Raw genomic sequence first — 22,021 nt, forward strand, 5'->3', positions numbered from 1 at the left:
AAGAAAGAAAGAAAGAAAGAAAGAAAGAAAGAAAGAAAGGAAGGAAGAAAGAAAGAAGAAAGAAAGAGCAAGAAAGAAAAAGGAAGGAGGGAGGGGAGCGGAGGGGAGGGGAATGGAAGGGAGGAAAGAAAGGAAAGGAAAGGAAAGGAGTTTAAATTCTTGTTGAGCTGTGGCCAAGAGAGAAATGTGGCTGATGAAATCATGTATCTCAAAGCAAGATGAATGAGCCATATGATATGCCTCTGAGTTTTTCTGTTTTTCATTGTACAGGGATTTTTTTTCTTATTTTAAAGGTCATCTTATTAAGTGGTTTTATGAGACAAAGCAATTTTTAAATGAAACATCTCAGGAAAAGATAAAATAAACAAGCCTCGGAAGTACAAAGATGTGGGAGGAAATTCAGACGTTGAGGGCACGCTGGTTATGTTGTTTCTGAAACTGTAGCTAAAGCACAGAATGCTACGAGGAAGGGAAATCAGAAAGCACTTAGATACAGCTTCAGATAGATACCAAACTCCCAAATTAAATCACAAATCTGTTGGGTAAATGCATTCTCTAAACTTTTTTATTCCCCTGAATTTGTTCTTGTTCAGAAATTGTGGCTCCCAGCCGACCCAGGCTGGGGGCAGGGGCAAAACTAATTGTTCTTTCTCTAACTCTGGAAAGCCTGCTGGAGTCCTGGGAGCCCACAGATACCAAAGAGGGAAAGTGAGGTCTGGTTTACTGTGGTGCTGCTCAGCAGACCGTAGTGGGCAATGTGGGAGCTGGTGGCGACTCCAGTGGTGACGGAAATGATGGTGGTGGTGACGGGCGCGGTGGTGTTGAGTAGTGATGGTGTTGGTGGTGCTGGTGGTGGTGGGGATGGCGGCCGGTGCTGGCATGGTCAGTAGCAGTGACAGTAGGCCCAGAACTACAGACCAAGAGGAGCAGGCAGAGCCCAAGGAGGCACGCTGACCACTGCTAACTGCTCCTTGTCTCTTACAGCCTAACAGCCAACGTGCTGGGTGACGACGGGCTCAGGTGCCTTCTAGACCACCTGTTGCAGATGCCCATCTCTGGGGTGCTTGAGTAAGTGGGGAGCAGCCTGGAGACAGGAGGGATGGAGCCTCCCCTGGGCCTCTTTACAAAGTGTCCCTAGCGAACCCCAGGGAACAAAGCTCTGGGAAAGAAAGTACTAGTCTTACCTGGACTTCCCCCCAACCCACACACACACACACACACACACACACACACACACACACACACATGTCCTTTCCTCCTTCCCTCATACCCACCATGGGCAGATCCTCTGCCAGACACGCAACAGAGGCTATGGCTTCAACCAGGCTGGCCCTGGGACAGGGAAGCCATGTTTCATCCTTAACCAGCGGATGTGGGTTTGCAGTTGTCTGGTTCCTTCCTGCTTCATCCCATCCCTAGGTGACAGGAATTTACAGATGTCCCTGCAGCAGGAAAGGGTCCCCAGGAAGTCATCCACACTCTTGCCCGATCTCCCCAGCAACTTGGGAGACTGACAGCCAGAGACGGATTCAGCCTGTTGCTAGGCAACCGAGCTTTGTGCTCTGAGAGTCCTCAGCCCATGTGGAGCTGGAGATGGCAGCAGGGCCCCATCAGCACCCTGCCCCTACCTCAGCACAGCAGCGGCAGCGGCAGGCATAGAGAGGGCAGCTCCAGCCACTCTGCCAGTGCGGGGCAGCATCCTTTCTGGGCCGCTCTCTAGGGCTCACTGTCTCCATCTGCAGAATGGAGTGGGTGCCTAGACACGGAAGCCTCACCTCGGGGAAACCAGCTGGAGGGGAGGCGAGGGGACTGGGCAGAGCCATCCTGAGCCTCCTTTCTCTCCTAGTCTGAGTCACAACAGCATCTCTCAGGAAGGTGTCTTGTACCTGCTGGGGGCACTGCCCTCCTGCCCACGTGTCCGAGAGGCCTCGGTGAAGTAAGGAGCGGCTGGCTGATGGGGACCACGCTTGGCCATCTGTGTGATTTGGGGCAACTCACTGCTTTCTGAGCATCAGGGTTCCCTGGGCGGGGTCACGGGCTCCAGCCTCCATGCCCGGGTGCCTTGGGGTGGGAGAGCCCGGTCTCCCCCGCCTCGCAGAATGGTGTGGACACACTTCTCTGCGCTCCTCTCTCTGCAGCCTGGGCTCCACGCAGAACTTCTGGGTTCACTTCTCCAAGCAGGAGGAGGCTGGGATGACCCTGAGGTAATTCCTGGTGGGGCAATGGGCAGGAGAGGGAAAGGGAGTGGAGGCTGGCCTATGGCACCTCGTGCCCCTGCCCCAGCCTCCTCTTCCTCCTCCTCCTCCTCCTCAGCCTGCTCCAAGCTCACTGCCCAGGGTTGGTGCCTGCAGTCTCTGGCAGGACCTTTGCATTCAGTGTGTGCCTCTTAGTCACTTCCCAACTATAGCTTGAGTCTGAGGCTCCTGATTAAAATTGTGGAGCCTCCTGAAAATAAATCCCAGGCTGCCACTGTCTGGCTGTGTGACACTGGATGGGTGGCTGATCCTGTCCATTTCAGTCCCTCATTTGTACAATAGGATCATAGCACAACCTACCCTTGGGGCGATGGAGAGGACTAAGTGAGCTCATTTGCACAAAGGGGAAAGGCCCGGCTCACTGGAGCAGCCCGCCACCCCTGCCTGGCCAGTCCTTCTGCAGGTCGGACTTCAGCTGTGAACACGGCCTTCAGACTTTGCCTGTTCCTCAGCCTCCTCCAGTGCCTTCACCCGCGGCACTCACAGCATCCTCACAGCACACACCTGACCACCACGCCACGAGCTCCTCAGTGGCCCCTAGTACCCATGGAATAAAGTTCAAATTTCTTATCCTCCTGCTCTTGTCCCTCACAATCTGACCCGCCAGTCACTTCCCCCCCACACACACAACCCACATCATATATACACCACACAGCACAACACACATTACAGACATACTCACACTCTCTCACACACACCTTCACCTATACACCATACACATAGCACATATACTCTCATACACACTCACATACACTTGAACACACAACACACACGCCACACACACGCTGCACATACCACACCACACACAATTCTGCACCACGGGATTCTTTGCTCTCTGCCCATAAGCAGCCTGGTCAGATGTGCACACAGCCTCTTGCCTCTGCTCACACTCGACCCCTGCTGAGAGAAAATTGCCCCCAACCCTGACCCCAGCTCAATGTCAGCCGCTCTTTGAAGCCTCAGAGCAGGGCTGGGAGGCAGAGGCCTGGCCCAGCCGCCCTGTGTCTTACCAGCTGTGTCCTTGGGCTCATCAGCTTCCCTGCTTTAAATTGTGCCATGAGAATGAAATGAGATACCGCATACAAGCAAGCACCCTAGCCGTCAGGCCTGGCACAGTGCCGGGTGAAGAGTCAGCTCCACAAGCAGCTCCTAGCACCTTCTTGGAGGGCGTGGGGTCCCCCCAAAACATCCAGGAGGCGCCAAGGCAGGCTACGTCTTTGGCCTCTGCCCTCGGTGCTCCACGCAGCAGGTCCCCAGGAAGCCTAGGAGGAGGCCAGGCCAGTGGCCCACATGGACCTCACAGCTCTGCCCCTGGCCTTCTGCCCTCAGGCTGAGCGAGTGCAGCTTGGGGCCGGAGCACATGCCCAGACTGGCCAGCAGCATCGGCCGGGCCCTCCAGCTGACGGAGCTCACGTAAGTGACAGCCTGGCCCATGAGGACAGCTGAAATGTGGCACCCTGCAGGGCCACACCAGTGACTGTGGTCTGTCCCCAGGCTGACCCGATGTGGCTTGGATCTGAAGCAGCTGGCCATCCTTCTGAGCCTGGTGAGGCGGCCATCAGGCCTCCTCCACCTCAGGTATCTTTCCCCTGCCATGGGAGGGGCCATGGCATGAATTCCATCTGGATGGGTTCCAGAGTGCAGGGCCCCAGAACCACAACCCTGCTCATTTCCCATACCCAGAACCCTACACCTCCTGAACCCAGAGCAGTCCCTGCCCTCCCATCCCAGAGTCACCCCTAGTCATTCAGAAGAGCAGTCTCTTCTGGAGACTGTGCTTTGGGCTTGAGGAGATAAAGTTCCCAAAAGAATATCCAACCAAGGATAAAAATATATACACCACACAGCACAAGACACACTACAGACATACTCACACTCTCTCACACACACCTTCACCTATACACCATACATATAGCACATATACTCTTACACATGCTCACATATACTTGCACATACAACACACATGCCACACACACGCCGCACATACCACACCACACACAACACTGCAGCCACGGGATTCTTTGCTCTCTGCCCATAAGCAGCCTGGCCAGATGTACTTAAACATACATAAACTAAGTATGCTAGCCAGGTGTGGTGGTACAGTCTCACCACTCTGGGAGGCTGAGGCAGGAGAATTCAAGTTTGAGCCCAGCCTGGGCAATTTGGGAACTTTGCAAGATCTTGTCTTAAAAATAGATGGATGGATAGGTGGCTGGGTGGCTGGGTGGCTGGGTAGATGAATGGAGAGATAAAATTTTAAAACTCATGGGCATGTAGCTCAGTCAAAGGTTCTGGGTTCATACTACCAAAAAAAACAAATGCTTGTATATTCACCATAACTTTAAAGATTCAGGAAAAAAAGCATACTAAAAGTAGAAAGAATATCTTAAAGCGCATATCCCATTACCTAGATTCCACAGTTGCTCATATTTTCCGTGTCTGCTTCCTTTTTTCATCTTTTGGTTAAAGTATTTTAAAGTAAATTGTAGACCTCATAAAATATCACTCCTAAATATTTCACCATGAATCACTAAAAAGGAAGTACATTTTCTACATAATCATAGCTTTATTAGGTTACCTGAGAAATTCAGTAACGATTCCTTGGTGCCACGCGTTACCTGGTCTAATCTGTCCCCATTGTCCCCCCAGATAAGACAGCTGGTCTGTTGGATGGGGATGCAGGCAGGGACCACATTTGCAAGGGGCGATGCTGCCTGTGTTGCCGTGGTCACTGCGCCGCAGACTGCCCGGCTTCTGACCCTGGTCACCATCTCCACGCCGCAGAGCCCGCCCCTGATTTTTCTGTAGATTGAAGCTAGACCACAAGCCTTGCTAAGATGGACTGACAGATTTGTACCCCAAAATCTGACTCCTCAGACATCTCTGTGCACGGCTCCCCAATGCCCATGTTGAGACACAGGGGATCTCGTTGTTCCCCCACATCATATTTTTTAAATTATGGTACAATACACATAATGAAATTCACTTCCTGGCCATTTTTAAATGTACAGCTCAGTAGCGGTAAGTACACTCGTGTGTTGTGCAACCAATCTTCTGATCTCTTCGTCTTGCAAAGCTGAAACTGCACCCAGTAGATCACAAGCTCCCGTTCTCCGTTCCCCCAGCCCCTGGCAACCCCATCCCTGCTCCCTTCCGTCTCTCTGAATCCGAGTGTTCCAGACAGCTTCTAGAAGTGTAATCACGCAGTGTTGGTCCTTTGGCAACGATCCCATTACACTTAGCACGATGTCATCAAGGTTCATCCAAGCACGGCATGTGCAAGAATTTCCCTCTGCAACTTGTTTAGTCATCTTCGATGGCCTGTGAGTTGCTTCTACATTTTGACCTCATGAATGACACAGCCATAAACATAGATAGTCAAATACGTCTTTATGCCTCTGCTTTCAATTCTTTGGGGTATTTACCCAGAACTGCTAGGTCACCCAAAATAACATTTTAAAATAAAACTTTTACTCAGGAGGCTGAAGCAGGAGGATCACTGCAAGTTCAAGGCCCGACTGGGCTACAAAGTGAGTTCAAGGCCAGCCTGAACTGCAGAGTGAGACCCTGTCTCAAAAAGACTAAATAAATAAATAAATCTTTTAGTAAGCCTAAAAGTAATAGGCACTCACTATAGAAATTTGTGGAAAATCCAGAAGAACATAAAGGAAAAATAGTATATAAGGAGAAAAATGGTATTTAAAAAGAACTAACCCAGTATAACCTTGAACTAGGGATATTTTAAATAGCTCTTTTATCCTGCTTCCAAATTAATGCATGCACACTTAATATATTTTCCTTCTATCCCTTATCTCCATCTTTCTCTTCCTATATTTTGCCCTTTTTAAAATACAAAATTGGGATCCTATTATATGTACAGTTGGGTTTTCTTATCTTGGCCATGTAATGTTATATGGATCTTTTCTGACATCTAAAAATATTGTTTTTAAAAAATTTTTTCGGGTTTGGGTTTGTTGCAAAATGATTCTTGAAATAAGGATGATGTAAGTTTCCCTTTTTGTACTTGTGTTCAATTGTGTAATTGTATAGTTTTAAAATAGGCCAGAAAGCCTCCAGACCCCTCCAGGCAATAACCCTCCCCCAGGGTGCTGAGTGCTGCCATGGGGCGGGGGGCATATCTGTGTGTCCCTTTTGGTGACAGGGTGGAGGAGCCGTGGGTTGGTGAAGCCGGGGTGCCTGCCCTGCTAGAAGTCTGTGCCCAGGCGTCCGGCAGCATAACTGTCATAAGGTGAGTCCATGGAGGAGGGCCTCTTGCAATTCTTCATTTTTTCATGACCTTTGGGACCTTCCTTTGGTCTCTTGTCCCGTGGGGTAATAGCTGTATCACTGGTGAATTCTCTGTGCCCCCAAGGTGGCAGGACTTCCTGGGGCATACGTGAGGGGCTATGCACATTTGCTAGGACTTGTGCAGTAGTCAGACTTCAGTGTCAAGCAGAGAGAGGGGCAGCACCAGATTCAAGACAAAGGGCTGCTGAGTCCGGGAAGCCATAGCTGGGATCCTATGCTGGCTGCTTGGAAGCAGCCCCTGCCACACACACATACCATGGCTTTGTGACCTGAGATGTCACTCTGACCTTTGTGACACAGTGACGCGGAGGAGGTGGAAGCAAGGCTTTGGCACCCCTGACATATATGTCATCAGATCCCCACTCAGCAGTTACTGTCCCAAGTCCTGCTGTCCACCAAGGGGCACCCAGGAAGGACCTGGGATAGTTTAACGTCTCCCTCAGCCCCCTCCAGTGAACCTGACCTTCAGGCAAAGCCAGCGAGCTGAGTACAAATGCAGCCTGCAGATGAGCCCGCCTGGCTCCTCTGTGGCCTTTGACCACGTCCCCTGGACTGTCCCAGAACAGCCCTTGCGTGTCTGTGGGAGCTCGTCGTGGCCTTGACAGAGCTTAGTCACTCCAGACTGTTTAAAGGCACCATTTTTGGTGTACAGGACTCAAGGAAGCAACTGCTTTCCCATAACAGCTGGGCCAGGCAGGGGAGGCAGGGGCCCAAGCAGAGGGGCCGGAGTCGCAAGCCGGGAAGGGACAGCTGCTGTGGGCCTCACCGGTGCCTCTCCCCCTCCTCAGCATCTCTGAAACCCAGCTCTGCGTTCAGCTGGAATTTCCTCGTCAGGAAGAAAATCCAGAGGCCATGGCCCTCAGGTGGGAACAACTGGTGGTGGGGAGGGTATGTGGCTATTTCTGACCAATAGTTTTCATACCCCTGCTCAGTCTTTTCATGTCATCTTTTCATGGCCTGTGAGGTGTGCTGCCCACCCTCTCCATCTCCACCCCAAGCCCTGGTCTCTGCCCCAGTCATCTCCACACCAGCTTTTAGTTCCTTGAGCAGTATCTTGCTCTCTTTGACCCCAGGGCCTTTGCACAGGCCCCTCCCTCTGCCCAGCACGTTGTCTTCTTCTTTCACCAGCTATACTTCTCTATCCTTCAAGTCTCAGTTGAAATGCCACCATCTTGAGGAGGCCCACTGACCCCCAACACTTAGTCAAATCTTTCTGTTATTCACGTTCAGAGATGCCTGCATGCATAGCACCTCTAATCCATATAGTACACTTTGGAAAGTAAAATGTCACCTCTTTTGAGTGGATGCAGCCCTGTATGCATACATTCCGGGAGTCCTGCATGACCCACTTCCCCCTTGGGTACCCTCCCTTGTGCAGTGGACATACCAGCCATACCAGCTGTGCCATCTGGACCCCTCCTTCACAGCACTGCTTATGCCTAATACCAAACTGTGGGATTCCATTTGACCAACACTTACTTACCCCTGTACCATAAGCTCCTTGAACACAGGGATTGTATCACCCCTACTGGACACGTGTTCACAAACTGCCACCTCCCTGTCTGCCTCCAGGCTGGCTCACTGTGACCTTGGGACCCACCACAGCCTCCTTGTCAGGCAGCTGATGGAGACATGCGCCAGGCTGCAGCAGCTCAGGTCAGCTCCAGAAACGCCGTCCCAGGCCTGGGCCTCTGGTCGACCCCAGTGCGTCGTCTAGGCCACGTGGGGTCTGGGTGTTCTCGCTCCCTGTGCAAGACAGGGTCATTCCTTGCCCAGGGTAGCACAAGGGGGCTCCTGAGTGGTTCCTCCCCTCCCACCCCTCCCTGTCTGTATGTGATAAGCCCCAAGGTGTGTCCAGGCTGACATCCTCTGGGATGTTCTTGGGCCTTTTCAGCCTGTCCCAGGTAAACCTCTGCGATGCCAACAATGCCACTTCCCTGCTGCTGCAGAGCCTCCTGCTGTCCCTCTGTGAGCTGAAGACCTTCCGGTAAGCACACCAGACCTGCCCTTAGGCCCTCAGTGCCTCTGTCTTATGCCACACCTCTGTTTGTCTGCAGCCTTGTGCCAGAGGACTTTGTGTCCCCCCCTGTGGGTGGGTGCTACAGGGATCCTGGAGATTAGGCTAGAGGGATACAGTCATGGATACATCACCACATGGCAAGAAAATTACTCCCTTTCAAAGCTCCCTCCCTTTCTTTCTCCCTTTCATTTTTCCCTCCTTCCTTCCTTATTCTTAAAAATAATTACAAATAAAATGTTGCAAGACTGAGACTATCCTTACACTATTTGTCCAAATTCCATGTGGTGAATATTTTTCCACATTTATTCATTCCTTCCCTCCTTCCTCCCTCTCCTCCTCTTCTTCCTTTTTCTCTCCCTCCTTCTCCCTCCACCCTTAAACCATTGGAGAGTAAGTTGCATAATCATGTCCCCCTTAGGCCATAATATTTCAGTACATTTCCTAAGAACAAGGCCATTCTCTTCCATAACCCAGTAAAATTATACAGTTCAGGAAATTAAACAGTGACATGCGGTTATGGAAACTGCAGTTTATACTTCGCTCCTACCACTTGTTCCAGTAATGTGCATTTGCTGCTGGGCTTTGTCATGTTTTACCTGTCCTGGAGACCATCCGAGGTCACATGCTGACTGATTGTCATTGCTCTTTAGTCTCCTTCAATCTGAACAGTTCTGGGGCCTTGCCTTTCGTGACACCGTCTCTGACATTTACAGGGCAGTTATTTTGCAGAATGTCCTTCAACTTGAGTTTTTCCGAGGACTCCTGACACTTAGCTTTAGAGACTACATCTGGGGCAGGAATGACACAAGCCTTGCTCTGCTCTCAGTGCCGCCCACAGGGACACGTGATGTCTGTGTGGTCCCTTGCTAGGCACCTGGTGTGGGCGGCGTCTGCCAAACTTCTCTAGCAAAGTTATTATTTTTCCCTTGTGATTAATGCGTCTCTTGTGAGGAGATAGTTTAAGACTATGCAAATGTCCTGCTCTTCCTCACACTTTCACACGACTTTAACACCCACTGGAAAGTTTCACCTGGATCAATTATCAACATAACAGTGGACAAAGGGAGCCAAATGTCCACTTTTCTTTCAGTGCAACTGACTGCATCAAGAAGAAACTCCAGGGGCCAGCAGATCTTTGTGCTAACCAGTATTTGCTTTAAAGATACCGAGCTGTGGCAAACAGCACTAGCTAGACCTCACGGTGGTACCGACATGGTGTAGGCTGTGAAGTTGCTCCCCGAGTGACTGGTTTTGGGCAGAGTCCAGGCTTAGTCTGTCCACATGAGGGAGATTTATGAAGACAAGGTGTCCCTTACCCACTGTCCCCAGGAACCCTGCCCTCTGCCACCAGCTCTCAGGGCTCTGAGACCCAGCACACCTGCTTCACCTGCTGCCCTTTCATCCCCACCAGGCTGACCTCCAGCTGCGTGAGCACACAGGGCCTCACCCACCTGGCAGCTGGACTGGGCCACTTCCACCACCTGGAGGAGCTGGAGTGAGTTACAGGGTGTTGGGACCCGGGAAGGGACAGCCCAGCCCAGAGCAGGGGGTGGAGAAGATACTTGACCTGTGGTAGGGTAGACAGTGAGACTTCTTCCTGTGACTTCTGCTGCAGCCCAGCAGTTCTGGGTGTGGCCCCAGGAAGGCTGAGCACTATGTTCTTGGTCCCAACATTACCACTGACCCCAGGTACCTCCAGCAAAACGCTCTTCCACTCTGGGCTATTTGCTGCCTCTGTTAAGAAGAGGTTCATATGGAGAGGACTAAGGGACAGAAGGATTATAGCATAGTGCCCTTGCTGCTTCTTTGCAGCCTTCATTTCACCCAGAGCATTCTTTCTCAGCCAGGCCAACTGTAACTGCCATGTCCATAATATTTCAGTAAATTTCCTCCCATAGAGACCCCAGAGCCTGACCCTTGGTCCAGGAATGCCTCCAGCAAGTTTGGACAGTGAGGCTGACTAGGCTGTATAGACTCAGAGTCAGCCTCTCAGCGGCACTTGAGGGGCCGGGCAGGCTTGTCTAACCCTCACCTCTGCTTGGTCCCCTCCAGCTTCTCTAACAATCGAGTTGGTGAGCAGGGCACTGAAGCACTCATAGGGGTCCTCAAGGGGACGTACAGGCTGAAGAGGCTCCAGTAAGTAGTGGCAGTAGGGTAAGGGGGTGTTGTGGGAGGTGGTTAATAGATTTAGTAAGTGGTGGTGGTTAACAGGGAGTGGCATGGAAAGTATGCCTAAGAGCTTTGCATTTCTTAAACACAAACTGTCAAATGCCTGGGTGAACCCAAGCAAATGTCCTGGATGAGCTGAATGTTGAACGTCCTCCCAGACCTTTATTGTCCTTACCCAACTCTGAGGGCCAGCAGGATGCTTGGTCACAGAAAACAGAATGCTCAACTCATATCAAGCCAAGCCAAGAGTTTATTGGCTTGTGTCATGGAAAAACCCAAGCAGTTGACTTCAGATATGGCTGAACATAGGGATTCAATATTGGTGCTCTCTCTCTCTCTCTCTTCTCTCTCTCTCTCTCCGCATTTTGACTTACTTCTCCACCAGGTTGTCCCATAGTCTCAGGCTTTGTGGAAAGGGAACACCCACCTCCCTGCAGCTACAACAGATTGAGTCCCTTTGGACTAGCCTGGGTCACATGTTCACATGTTCAACCCAATCATTGTGGCTCTGGGCACAAAACATTCTCATTGGCCACGTATGGGTCACATGGCCACCCTATTACCTGGACTAAGAGTGAGGTTTCAGGGTGGTGTTAACAAAAGAGGGATAAAGAAACCCTGGGCAGAAAATCCCACAGATATCCGCTGTCTTTTGTCTATAGTCGTTTCTTTGGTAACTGGTTACTTTTTCTCCCCTATGATTTGGGTTTACAAAATTCTCAGAAATGCCACAGCCTCAGTCTAAAAGACAAGCCCTATTCCACAGATTCCTGTTTAGATGGTATCTAAACAATAATAACAAAAAACTTAACAGCATTTTCTGCTTTTAACTCTGTTTTTCTGATAACCAAAGATATACCAAGTTCTGTCACTATAAAAATATATAACAAAGACCACAAAATCCCTAAAAAATAACATTCCTCAAGAACATTTTCGGGAGTAATCCATTTGTGAGCTTTTCTCTGGATTCTTGTCACATATGTTACGAAAGTAGTTTCAAAATAGCCTTTTGACTTTTTCCCTCATAGCCGTGAAACTCTCCCATTGTGTTCCTCTCTACTTGTCCTGGGGGAGAGTAGGGAAGGGAGGGGAAGGGAAGAGGGGGGAGGGTTAGAGAGACCTTGGACCACAAGACCACTTTGTCTCTCATGGAGCTGTTGCTTTGACTTCCCTGTGCTCCCCACCCTGCTTGGAAGCTTTATTTAGGGGTGAGAGGCCAGGTAGGGTCATCGCTAGCTCACTCATGCATTTGACAAATATGAACAGACGGGCCAGGAGTCAGGGCTGGGGCTGGTGGTACTGCAGATGAGCCTCCTGGGAGCCTTGCATCTTCTGACTTCCCAGACCCAGTGCTACTTCTTGCTTCCTGCTGCCTCAGTTGTCCTATCTATAAAGTGGGCACAGTGATGCCTTTCTTGTCTGAAAGAAGTGGATTTATTCTCTGTGCCCGGGGCCTCTTCCAGTTCCAGATTTCTAAATATCTCCTGCCATGGCAGCTCCCCTCAAATCCAAAAGCTATAGTTGGGTGTGGTAGTTCACACCAGTAACCTCAGCACTTGGGAGGCTGAGGCTGGAGGATGATAATGAGTTCAAGTCCAGCCTGAACTGCATAGAGCAATTCCATCTCAAAAAAAAAAAAAAAAAAAAAAAAAAACCCAGTTGTTTCTTCCAGCTGTCCATCTGGAGCAGAATGCTTAGGGTAGACCCTGGTTAGGAGCCAAAACATGTAGTGTGAGCTCTTGGTAGGAGCAAGTCCCCTGGTTTACCGGGGCTCTCTGGGTTTTAGCGCTGAAAGTTGCACGTCCTGGAAAACTCCTAGTTCTAGGCAAATCCTGAGAGGGATCACCTCTCGTTTCTACCTCTTACTATGCGAGTTTGTGTGAGGTGCTAAGCCTCTCTGTGCATTAGACTCCTTCTTCACTTTGAGGATAATAATAGCAGTCCTGTTTTCCCGCGGATGTTGTGAGGATTAAGTGAAGTAGTATGCCATAAGGCCTTCAAGCAGGCCCTACCTTGTTGTCTCCCTGCCCTGCCCGGCTTGGGGCCTTATGGAGTGTGAGCCCGTGATAGCATGAGGCTGGGAGTCCTTCAGTCCTGTTCTGTTGCTGATGACAGTGAGCTTGTCATCTCACTCTGAGTCTGTGTGCTCCTCCAAGTACAATGGATGACATAGTGAGAGTCACCTTTCCCAGTATCTTGGGCCTAGTATAGTCAATACAGGAGCATCATTGTCACCCATGATTAGTTTCAATTTCATGTAGCTCAAAAACAACCACGCCTGGCGTGGTGGTGCACACCTGTAATCCCAGCACTTGGGAGGCTGAGGCAAGAGGATCACCATGAGTTCAAGACCGGCCTGGGCTACATAGTGAACTCAAGTTCAGCCAGTGAGACTCTGTCTCAAAAAGAAACAGAACCTCTGCCTGGGTGACCCCCATGGCCCATGCAGAGAAGCAGCATTGTGTTTCCCAGTGCAGGCTGTTTTGCAGAGTTTGCATGACATGGATGGAAGCAAGGTCCCTGGGAAATGCATGCTAAGTACAGGGGCCTCACCTGGTTTGCACACCCACACACGTACACGCAGCAATGGCAAGCTCATCTGGCCCCTTCTCCTCCAGCCTCAGTCACCTTCCGCTGGGCGGCTCCACCCTGGCCATGCTCACTCAGGGACTAAGCCACATGAGCCTCCTGCAGCACCTCTGGTAAGTGACCGCACGGGAGCAAGTGGGAGGACACCCCCAGCTTTGTTGGGGCAGCACCCGGGAAGCGCAGGCCCACCGCCCCACCCTCCCTCCTCCTTCCCAGGGGAGCTCCTGGGTTGGTGCCTCTGCTCTCGCCTTCTAGTGCCACCAGCTGCACCGTGTGACCAGAAGGGCTTATGCCCAGGTCCCAGAACAGCCCTTAATGTGCACTGTTCTCCACAGGTTCCTGTAAAATGAGAACTCCTCTGTGGTTTCCATTCCCTGCCCACTTGGATAAACAAACAGCACATTCTTTGTGAATGTGAGTTTTGTTTTTGATTTTTGTAATACTAGGAATTGAGCCCAGGGACCACTGAGCTACATCCCCAGCCCTTTCAAAAAAGGATTTTTTTTTTTTGAATCAGGGTCTCATTATGTAGTTCAGGCTGGCCTTGAACCCAAACTGGCCTTGAACTCATGGCGATCCTCCTGACTCAGTCTCCACCCCACCCCCAACGCTGGGCTTACAGGCATGCACCACCATGCCTGGCTCAAATTTTATTTTGAGACAAGGTGTCATTAAACTGCTCAGGCTAGCCTCAAACTTGTAATCCTTCTACCTCAGCCTCCAAAGTAGCTGAAATTACAAAACTACACCACCACACATGGCTTGAGGAGTTGTTGTTTTTAATATGAAATACCGTAGCTACAATCCAAGCAATTACACAAAGCTTTGCTCTGGTTTTATCTGAGGCCCCTCCCAGACTCCAGCAGTTTAGCAGGAGTAGGTCATTGAGGTTGGAGTTTCAGAGGGTGTGGCAGATGGGATCAGTCATTTCACCCAAAAGTCACTCGCTCGAAGACAGTTTACCAGCATTTAATTTGAAAAAGAAAATAACACAAATAATCCTCTGACAAGTCCTTAGCAAGGGCTGAGCCAGTAGCCTGGCCATTTAGCTTGGATTCTTTCTCCTCACGCGTGGGGACAGGGAAAGGTCAGGGTGCCCAAGAACCACTCGGTCAGGTCAGGGAGAAGCCTGGCATCTGTACAGATGGCAGCCCCTAAGCCCTGGAGAGCTGCCTGGCCTGAGGCATGGAACCCACATAAAATTTGTATTCAAACTCCACACACCCACACCACCCTAGCTCCAGCCTCAGAGCCCACAGCAAAACCTGGCAATGCCGAAAAATGTAGAGAATGTTCCCCAGCCTGGGGCTCTGGGATCCATGTCCACCTTACCTGCAGGTCAGTATGAGTATGCAGCCAGTCACAGATCACTTCTGAGCCTCATTTATTTGTACCTGGAGAGTGGAGATGGTCATTCCCCCTCTGCTCACTGCCCCCAGGACTCACATGAGCAGTATATGAGTATACAGGTTTTACAAACTGTGGAAGTTTGAGCATAGTACATACCAAGGCCTTTAAGCTCTTGAGAAAGGCCTTCTCCAGACTGAATAGGAGCAACATTGGTGACATTAGTTGCTGTCCACTTCCTGAGGCTCTCAGAGCTGCCACCAGCTTGGTGGGACTGGAGTGAGAGAGCTGCCCTTCCCCCAACTCCATGACAACTTTGGCAGGAAAGATGATAAAAGTAAGGGGCCGCTCAGGTAGGCACTTTGCTTTTTAACTCATCCCTTTCACCCACTTCCACACCGCATAACCAAGCCCAGGCTGATAACCTCTGAGACCCAAAGATAGGATGTAAGAGAGTCCATTGCAGCAAGAGGGATTTAGGTCAGACAGCAAGAAGAGCATCTTAGCAGAAGCCAGAAGTTGGGAGTCTTCACCCCACACAGGGTGCTGCCCCTCACACCTGGGCTCTTCCTCTGGCCGTCAGCCTCCTGTGTTCCAGGGCTGGGTGTGGACAAGGGTGGAGGGTGGCAGGCTGACGGCTCTGGATCTCTTGCTCTTCTCTCCCCAAGCCTGAGCCACAACCAGATTGGAGACGCCGGTGCCCAGCACTTAGCTGCTATCCTGCCGGGGCTGCCCAGCCTCAGGAAAATAGAGTGAGTGGCCAGGTTGCTGAGAGCGGCCCACAGTGGCCACACTGCGCTTCTGGGAGACACTGGGCCTGGTTCACGCCCACCTGGCTAAGGCCTCCCTCCCCCGGCCTCCATGCCCAGACAGTGGGGTGGGTGACTTCCTGGCTCTGGCTGTGGTATCTTAACTCACTTGGCCCCTATTCCTGGGTTCTTCTGTTCCGCTGTGCTGGGAAGGTGGGTGAGGAGGGGGCTTGCCCCTTGGGCCCCTGCAGATGAGGGGGTGGGCACGGAATCAGAGAGTTTGATGACCGCCCCTCCCACAGCCTCTCAGCAAATGGCATCAGCCTGGCTGGAGGACTGCCGCTGGCGGAGTCTCTCACTCTTTGCAGGCACCTGGAGGAGGTGAGGTGAGTGTCTGTCCAGGTGGGGTCCCCACAGGCCCCTCGCCCTCCTCTCCCCCGGGCAGGGCAGGGGCCCAGAGCAAGCCACCTGACCTTACGTTCATTTCCCCCCTGTCCTTTCCTCCTTCTTCAGGATAGGCCGCAACGCCTTGGGGGATCCCACAGCACTGACACTGGCTCAACAGCTGCCCCAGCACCTAAGGGTCCTACAGTGAGTGTCCCCTTGCCTGGGGTGCATGCGGAGTTGGGGGAGGGGTGCGCAGGATCAGCTGGAGTCAGGCAGCCCTGCCTGAGCCCAGACCGTGTCATGAGTCCTTTCCTGCCTGCTCTTCCTGTGTGGGAGGTCCACACAAGGAAATCAAGACACCCTGCCTAGCCCTGGCACTGGCACTGGCCACCTGTGAGCCCTTGGCTAAGCCCCTTCCCCTTCTGAGCCTCGGTTTCCTCCTGTGCAAAGGAAGGGCTACAGCCCCAGCTCAGCCTACGCTGTGCGTCAGTCTGAGGGAGAATAAGCAAAGAAGAGCTGTGTGGGAGCAAAGCACTAAGCAGCACAGCCTCAGCATTTCCAGCTCAAGTTCACAGCCTCATCTGTGCCCCAGGCAGCCCCGAGGGGTTGGGGTTTTTATGTGCTCCTTTGCCAGGAAAGGAGTGAATGCCTGGAGAAGGGTGGAGAGTAAAGTTCCTAGTACATTAAGAAGCCAGCCTTGAACTTGGGAGCGCAGACCCAAAGCTGGAACTCTGGGGGGCAGTTACCAGAGACTGGCTAAGGCTGCTACTGCAACCAGGGGCAAAGCTGGCACACAGCTGGTCCCCAGGCTTCTCTCAGGCCCTCCCCTCTCCCCAGCCTGCAGTCTAGCCGTCTGGGCCCGGAAGGGGCACTTAGCCTGGGCCAGGCCCTGGATGGATCCCCACATGTGGAGGATATCAGGTGAGTAGGGGGTGCCTAGCCTGGACAGAGGGACAGGTCAGAGAAGGTCTGGGGGCTCATCTCACAGATCTCCCCTTCTCCACAGCTTGGCAGAGAATAAGCTGGCCAGAGGGGTCCCACATTTCTGCAAGGGGCTCCCACTGCTCAGGCGGATGGAGTAAGTGGCTTTCCTGGGGCCCTGAAGTAGCAGGAGCAGACCTTCTCCCTGACACCTGGAAGGGCCTTTCAAATGACAAAGGCCTGAGCATGGGGGTGGCAGGGGGTTAGGAGGGTGCCAGGGCAAGAGATGGGCAGTTTCCCAGGGCCCCTGCACCAGGCCTGGCTACTCTGCTCCTTCCTGCCTTCGCTGAGGGAGAAGGAGTCCCGCTAAAGGTACCCTGTGGCTCTCACAGCCCCTCATTCCATTCCCTTCTGCACCCCAGCCTGGGTTCCTGTGAAATTGACAACCAGACTGCCAAAGGCCTCGCTGCCAGCTTCGTGCTCTGCCCAGCCCTGGAGGAAATCCTGTGAGTGCTTCCAGGAGCCAGAGCTGGGGGTGGTGGGTGTCTGAGGGTTGTTCACCACCCACTGCATGGCCTGGAGCTGTCCCTTCCTCTCTGGCTGGGCCTCTCATCTGCAGATGGGGAAGATCATTCTTGCTCAAGCCTCCTCTCAAGGAAGTTTGCCCCACAAGTTCCGGTAACATTGGGCAAAGCATCCCTCCTCCCCTGTCTGTTTCCCGTCTGTGGGGGATGGCAGGGGAGGTGGCCCAGATGGTCTTTGAGGGTTCTCAGCCCCTGACACTCCCTTTTCATGCCAATGTGCCTGGTTATGTGGCCTCCTTTTGGTGAACCACTGCTGGTACTGAGGAGCGGCCAGAGCTGATAGACACTTCCGACCCCTGACCAGTCACTGGGCATGCCCAGCTCCTCCTTGGCAATCACAGAGCTTGAGGCCTCGAAGCACTGTGTCATGGATGAACCAGACTGCCAGGACTAGGCTGGCACCCTAACCACAGTGTGGAAGAAAATGACACCTCTGAAAGTGCAGGGCCCAAGTGATTGCAAGTTGGTTTTAGGTTTGCATCCTAAAGGTCATGCTTCTCATTAGTCAAAGAAGAAGCCTCGGATCAGTGCTAACACATCTTTCATATCCATGCTGGGGACCCTCCCGCTTAGTAATTAACAGGAGGAGGGCACAGACTCAGCATTTTAAGAAAGACGCAGGTGCCAGCTAAGTTACCTCCATTGTTCGCACTGTTTATCCCCGGCAACCACCTTGTGTGTAGGTCCGTCACACAGGGTATCCCTTGACAGTAGGGATAAATTTTTCCTGTAAGATTAGTTTCATTTTCTTTATTCCCTTCCTTCTTTCTTTCTTTCCTTCTTTCTCTCTTCCTTTCTTCCTTGGTTTCTTTCTCTCTCATTTTTTCTTACTTTCTCCCTCCCTCTCTTTCTTTTTCTGTCTTTCCATCCTGCCTCCCTCCCTCCCTCCTTCCCTCGCTCCCTTCCTTCCTTCCTTCCTTTCTTCTCTCCCAGTACTGGGGATTGAACCCAAGGCCTTTGCACTGAGCTATATCCCCAGCCCCTTTTTATTTTATTTTGCAACAAGGTTTCACTCAATCACTAAGTTGCCCGGGCTGGGCTTGAACTTGTGATCCTTCTGCCTCAGCCTCCCAGAGCACTGAGATTACAGGCAAAGATTAGACTCTTCAAGTGAAGAAAGCAGAGAATTATAAAGAAAAATGTGACGCACATAATAATATGGGAGGTACATGGATGTGGCAAAAATCGTGACGAAGCTCATGTGGTGGAAGTGTGTGTCACGACGGTGTAGACATGGTTCCTGTGTTCTAGAGAACAGGGCCCCTGGGGGGGCACCTGTGCCTGAAGCCTTCAGGGGAAGGTGCTCGAGTGCCCTGACAGGCCGTCTCGCTTGTGTTTGCACACACATCCTGGCCCCATTGGCTCCCGGCTCCACACCTGCTGCCTCGCCATCCTTGGACCTCACTGCTCTCACCCCTTTTGCTGACTTCAGCCTCCTGCCTTGCAGGCTGTCCTGGAATCTCCTAGGGGATGAGGCAGCCGCCGAGCTGGCCCACGTTCTGCCACGGATGGGCCGGCTGAAGAGAGTGGAGTATGAGGGGACACCCCAGGGCAGGGTGGACTGAAGGGGTGGCCTGTGCTCTGGGGGAAGCCCAGAGACCACTGGGCCTTCTCAGACTCCCAGAAAGCCCTACTGGAGTTGTGCACACCCCTGCTGAGCTTAGTTATCCTGGGCTCTAGCTCTTAGCCTTCCAGCTGCACAACTGGGTATCAGGAGTGTGGGAAGGGTGTGTCCACTCCTGGCCTAGGGCAGGGACGTAGGGAAGTCCCTCTCTTGGTCTCATGGCTCCCTCTCTCCCTCTCTCCTTTCTTCAACATCCACTGAGAAGCCTGGAGAAGAATCGGATCACAACTGCAGGAGCCTGGCTCCTGGCTAAAGGGCTGGCCCAGGGGTCCGGTGTCCACGTCATCCGGTAACGGGGACTTGGAGGAGCAGAGGTGGTGGATGAGAGACCATACCAAGCCCCACAATCTAAGGGGACTCCCGGTAGGAAGAGGCAGCCTTGGGTTGAGGCTTGGACCACTCCACCAAGAATTTGGTAGCAAGCATACTTGGAACAAATCCCAGCTCTGCTATTTGCTGATTGTGTTAACTGCATCAGCAACACAACCTCTCTTGAACTCAATTCCCTCATCTGTAAAATGGGGATAATGATAGTATCTATCTCAGAGTCTTTGTGAACATATAAAATTAGTATAAAAGGCACTGCATCAAAAAAAGGCACTGTATTGGCACATAAAAAGCACTTAAGGTAGTGGGTATATTCAGAGCCCCTCCTGCAGTTGCATAGGTTGTACAGTAAACAGGGACATTGCACCTGAGGGACACCATGTCAAAGACACACGTGATTTCTAGTAGATGGTGGTAAAGTGTTTTGTTCTATCAAAACCAGTCTATTAGGATAATTTCAGAGAATGGAAGTGGAGAACCTTGAAGAGAGGGAGCGTTTTCCTTATTTGTACAAATATGCCCTTTGAGTATGTGGGGTTGGGACCTTGGTCCCAGGGAAGAAGACAGTGGGAGTCAGAAGGCGGCTGTAGGGGACACCATCTCCCCAGGGTGGCTGTGCTGGTTGCCTGCCTCTGTCGGGTAACTCTGGGTTTGGCCTTTCCCCTGTGGGGACCCCGTCTCCCAGTCTGTACTTAGGACAGGGGCAGAGATGAGAGGGGGAGTAAGAAGCTCCTGGACCTGACCCCATCTCTGTGCCCACAGTCTCTGGAATAACCTTGTCCCTGCTGCCGTGGCCAAGCATCTGCAGAGCCAGGAGCCCAGGCTGGATTTTGCCTTCTTTGACAACCAGCCCCAGGCCCCTTGGGGTAATTGATGGCCTCCTCAGGACCCTTGGGACCCAGCCAAGTGATGCCAACATCACCCACCAGGAGAGAGCCCAGGAAAAGATCCTCAGCTGGTGCTCTGCACCTGCTTCAGAAAGGAGATGTGTCTATCCTGCTGTGGTCCTCAGGGAGGACCATTTTGGGGACTGAGATCTTGGTATGGCTGAAGGAGAACCCTGCATGGTGCATGCCATGTGTGGCCCGTGAAGTCATGTGGCATAGTGAGGGTGTCATGAGGTAGTGCATGACATCTAAGGGCATCCATGGCAGAGTGTATGACCTCTTGACCTGTGTTATTACATGGAATTGCGGGATGACACATGGTCAGTGGCATAAGTTCTAGCACTATGAGTGGCAGGACACATGGTCATTGATCTATATATGACACAAGTGTCCATGTCACATGATACATGGCTTGCCAGATGACCTCAGGCAAGCCTGAGAGCTAATTTATTACTTTTTTTGTAAAAGAAAATATGTATTTATAGATTAATTTCCAGAGCAACTGATACAGGGAGAGTTTTCTGCCCTGAGCTGGGAGAGGGAGAATGTCTAAGTTCTGTCTGGCCCATGTCTGGGGCCAAGCTGGAGACATAGCCGTGAAGTTTCCTCCTCCCTCAAGCCTCAGTTTCCCCATCTGAAAACTGAATAATTCCCCCTTCAATACTAGCTTCCAAGGACTTTGGACCCAGGCTCAGGTAGAGCCAGCCTGACCTTGAGAGAGATCGGGCCCATTCTGTCCTATGTAAGGGGCATATTCAGGTCCCTAAGGCAAAGGTCGTTATGCAAAGCCACTGGGCCCATGCATTACCTCAGCAGGAATCCAGGCAAGCCTGTGGGCTCCACATGTTTTACAATGCTGTTGTGCTCTTCCAAGAGGGACCACAGAAAGCCCTGCCGCACTCCAAGGAGTCTGATCAATAAATATGGATGCTTTTCAGCCTCTACCTTGAGTCTGATGTTTCCTGCTACCCTGCTGAGGTGGGAAGTGGCTCACCCTCTGCCCCAGGCCTGGTGAGCAGGGCAGACAACAGGTGTGCTGGGAGCAGCACAGGCCTGGGATTCTGGAGACAAGTTCAAGTTCACGCTCTGTCTTGAATGATCACGTGTTATGGGCAACTCACGTCCCCTCTAGACTTCACCTGCTAGTAAAGGTTACAGAAGCTCAAAGCAACAGAAACTGTTTTTGTTTAACTTGAGTACTCTTTAAACTATTTTATGAGTTAATTGTGTTTAAAATTGGAAGCTCTCCCACAAAAATCCAGACTCCGGCTTCTCCAAAGTGCTAGTCCAGCCTTCCCTCTCAAAAGTCATCTCTGGGCCATGTGGCAGTCTCTCAGATGGGACGCACAGCCTGCTGAGCCCCACGTGTCCCCCTTCTCTTGATATCTGCTATCCGCCCCCTCTTTTTGCAGTCTGCAGACTCCTGGCTTGAAGGATTTACACAGGTGTATGGCACATTAGGAACACGGCCTGGAGTTTGCAGACAGGAAAGGATGTCACTACCTGTATTAAAAGAAGGAACTGTTCTTATGTGTGGGTCAGTAACACACACACATACACACACACATACACACACACGCGCACACACAGGACTATGGATGAGATCAGGGAAGCAAGCAAGGTGTGCCAAGGCCCAAAGAAGTCAGTACTGGATACATACTAATTCCCTTCCCTTCTGAGGGTTGACATCCTATGGGGTGGAGAGGTGCCCCAGATGAGAACACTCTGTCACCTGCCTATGGTAGAGCAAGCAGAGTTCAAGGGAAGGCTTCCACCCCATTATAAAAAGCCAGGCCAGAGGGATGCAGTTACGACTGAGCACCACTGGAGGGCAGCCTGACCCATTGGCGATTC

At 51.7% G+C, this 22,021-nt stretch overlaps 1 protein-coding gene across 12 annotated transcripts in view; it reads left to right on the forward strand.

Annotated features, from left to right (window-relative positions):
- The window catches only part of Nlrc5 (NLR family, CARD domain containing 5), an 82,467-nt gene extending 61,356 nt beyond the window's left edge, over positions 1-21,111 (forward strand). For 7 of the 12 annotated variants that reach the window (XM_013516135.1, XM_013516141.1, XM_013516138.1 and 4 more), the window contains 21 exons: positions 985-1,068; positions 1,847-1,936; positions 2,139-2,204; positions 3,585-3,668; positions 3,750-3,833; positions 6,418-6,504; positions 7,352-7,426; positions 8,136-8,219; positions 8,458-8,550; positions 9,995-10,078; positions 10,636-10,719; positions 13,371-13,454; positions 15,357-15,440; positions 15,740-15,823; positions 15,951-16,028; positions 16,662-16,745; positions 16,831-16,902; positions 17,168-17,251; positions 18,777-18,860; positions 19,159-19,242; positions 20,043-21,111. In XM_013516135.1, coding sequence (XP_013371589.1) covers positions 985-1,068; positions 1,847-1,936; positions 2,139-2,204; positions 3,585-3,668; positions 3,750-3,833; positions 6,418-6,504; positions 7,352-7,426; positions 8,136-8,219; positions 8,458-8,550; positions 9,995-10,078; positions 10,636-10,719; positions 13,371-13,454; positions 15,357-15,440; positions 15,740-15,823; positions 15,951-16,028; positions 16,662-16,745; positions 16,831-16,902; positions 17,168-17,251; positions 18,777-18,860; positions 19,159-19,242; positions 20,043-20,154 — 1,765 coding nt within the window. In that variant the 3' untranslated portion in view covers positions 20,155-21,111. Of the gene's footprint in view, positions 1-984; positions 1,069-1,846; positions 1,937-2,138; positions 2,205-3,584; positions 3,669-3,749; positions 3,834-6,417; positions 6,505-7,351; positions 7,427-8,135; positions 8,220-8,457; positions 8,551-9,994; positions 10,079-10,635; positions 10,720-13,370; positions 13,455-13,676; positions 13,756-15,356; positions 15,441-15,739; positions 15,824-15,950; positions 16,029-16,661; positions 16,746-16,830; positions 16,903-17,167; positions 17,252-18,776; positions 18,861-19,158; positions 19,317-20,042 lie in introns of those variants that run through there. The other 5 variants (XR_001234727.1, XM_013516142.1, XM_013516143.1 and 2 more) reach the window with 5 other exon arrangements.
- The last annotated feature ends 910 nt before the right edge of the window (positions 21,112-22,021 follow it).

Source organism: Chinchilla lanigera, unplaced genomic scaffold, assembly GCF_000276665.1.
Source record: "Chinchilla lanigera isolate Chin_1 unplaced genomic scaffold, ChiLan1.0 scaffold00032, whole genome shotgun sequence".
Taxonomy (NCBI): Eukaryota; Metazoa; Chordata; class Mammalia; order Rodentia; family Chinchillidae; genus Chinchilla; species Chinchilla lanigera.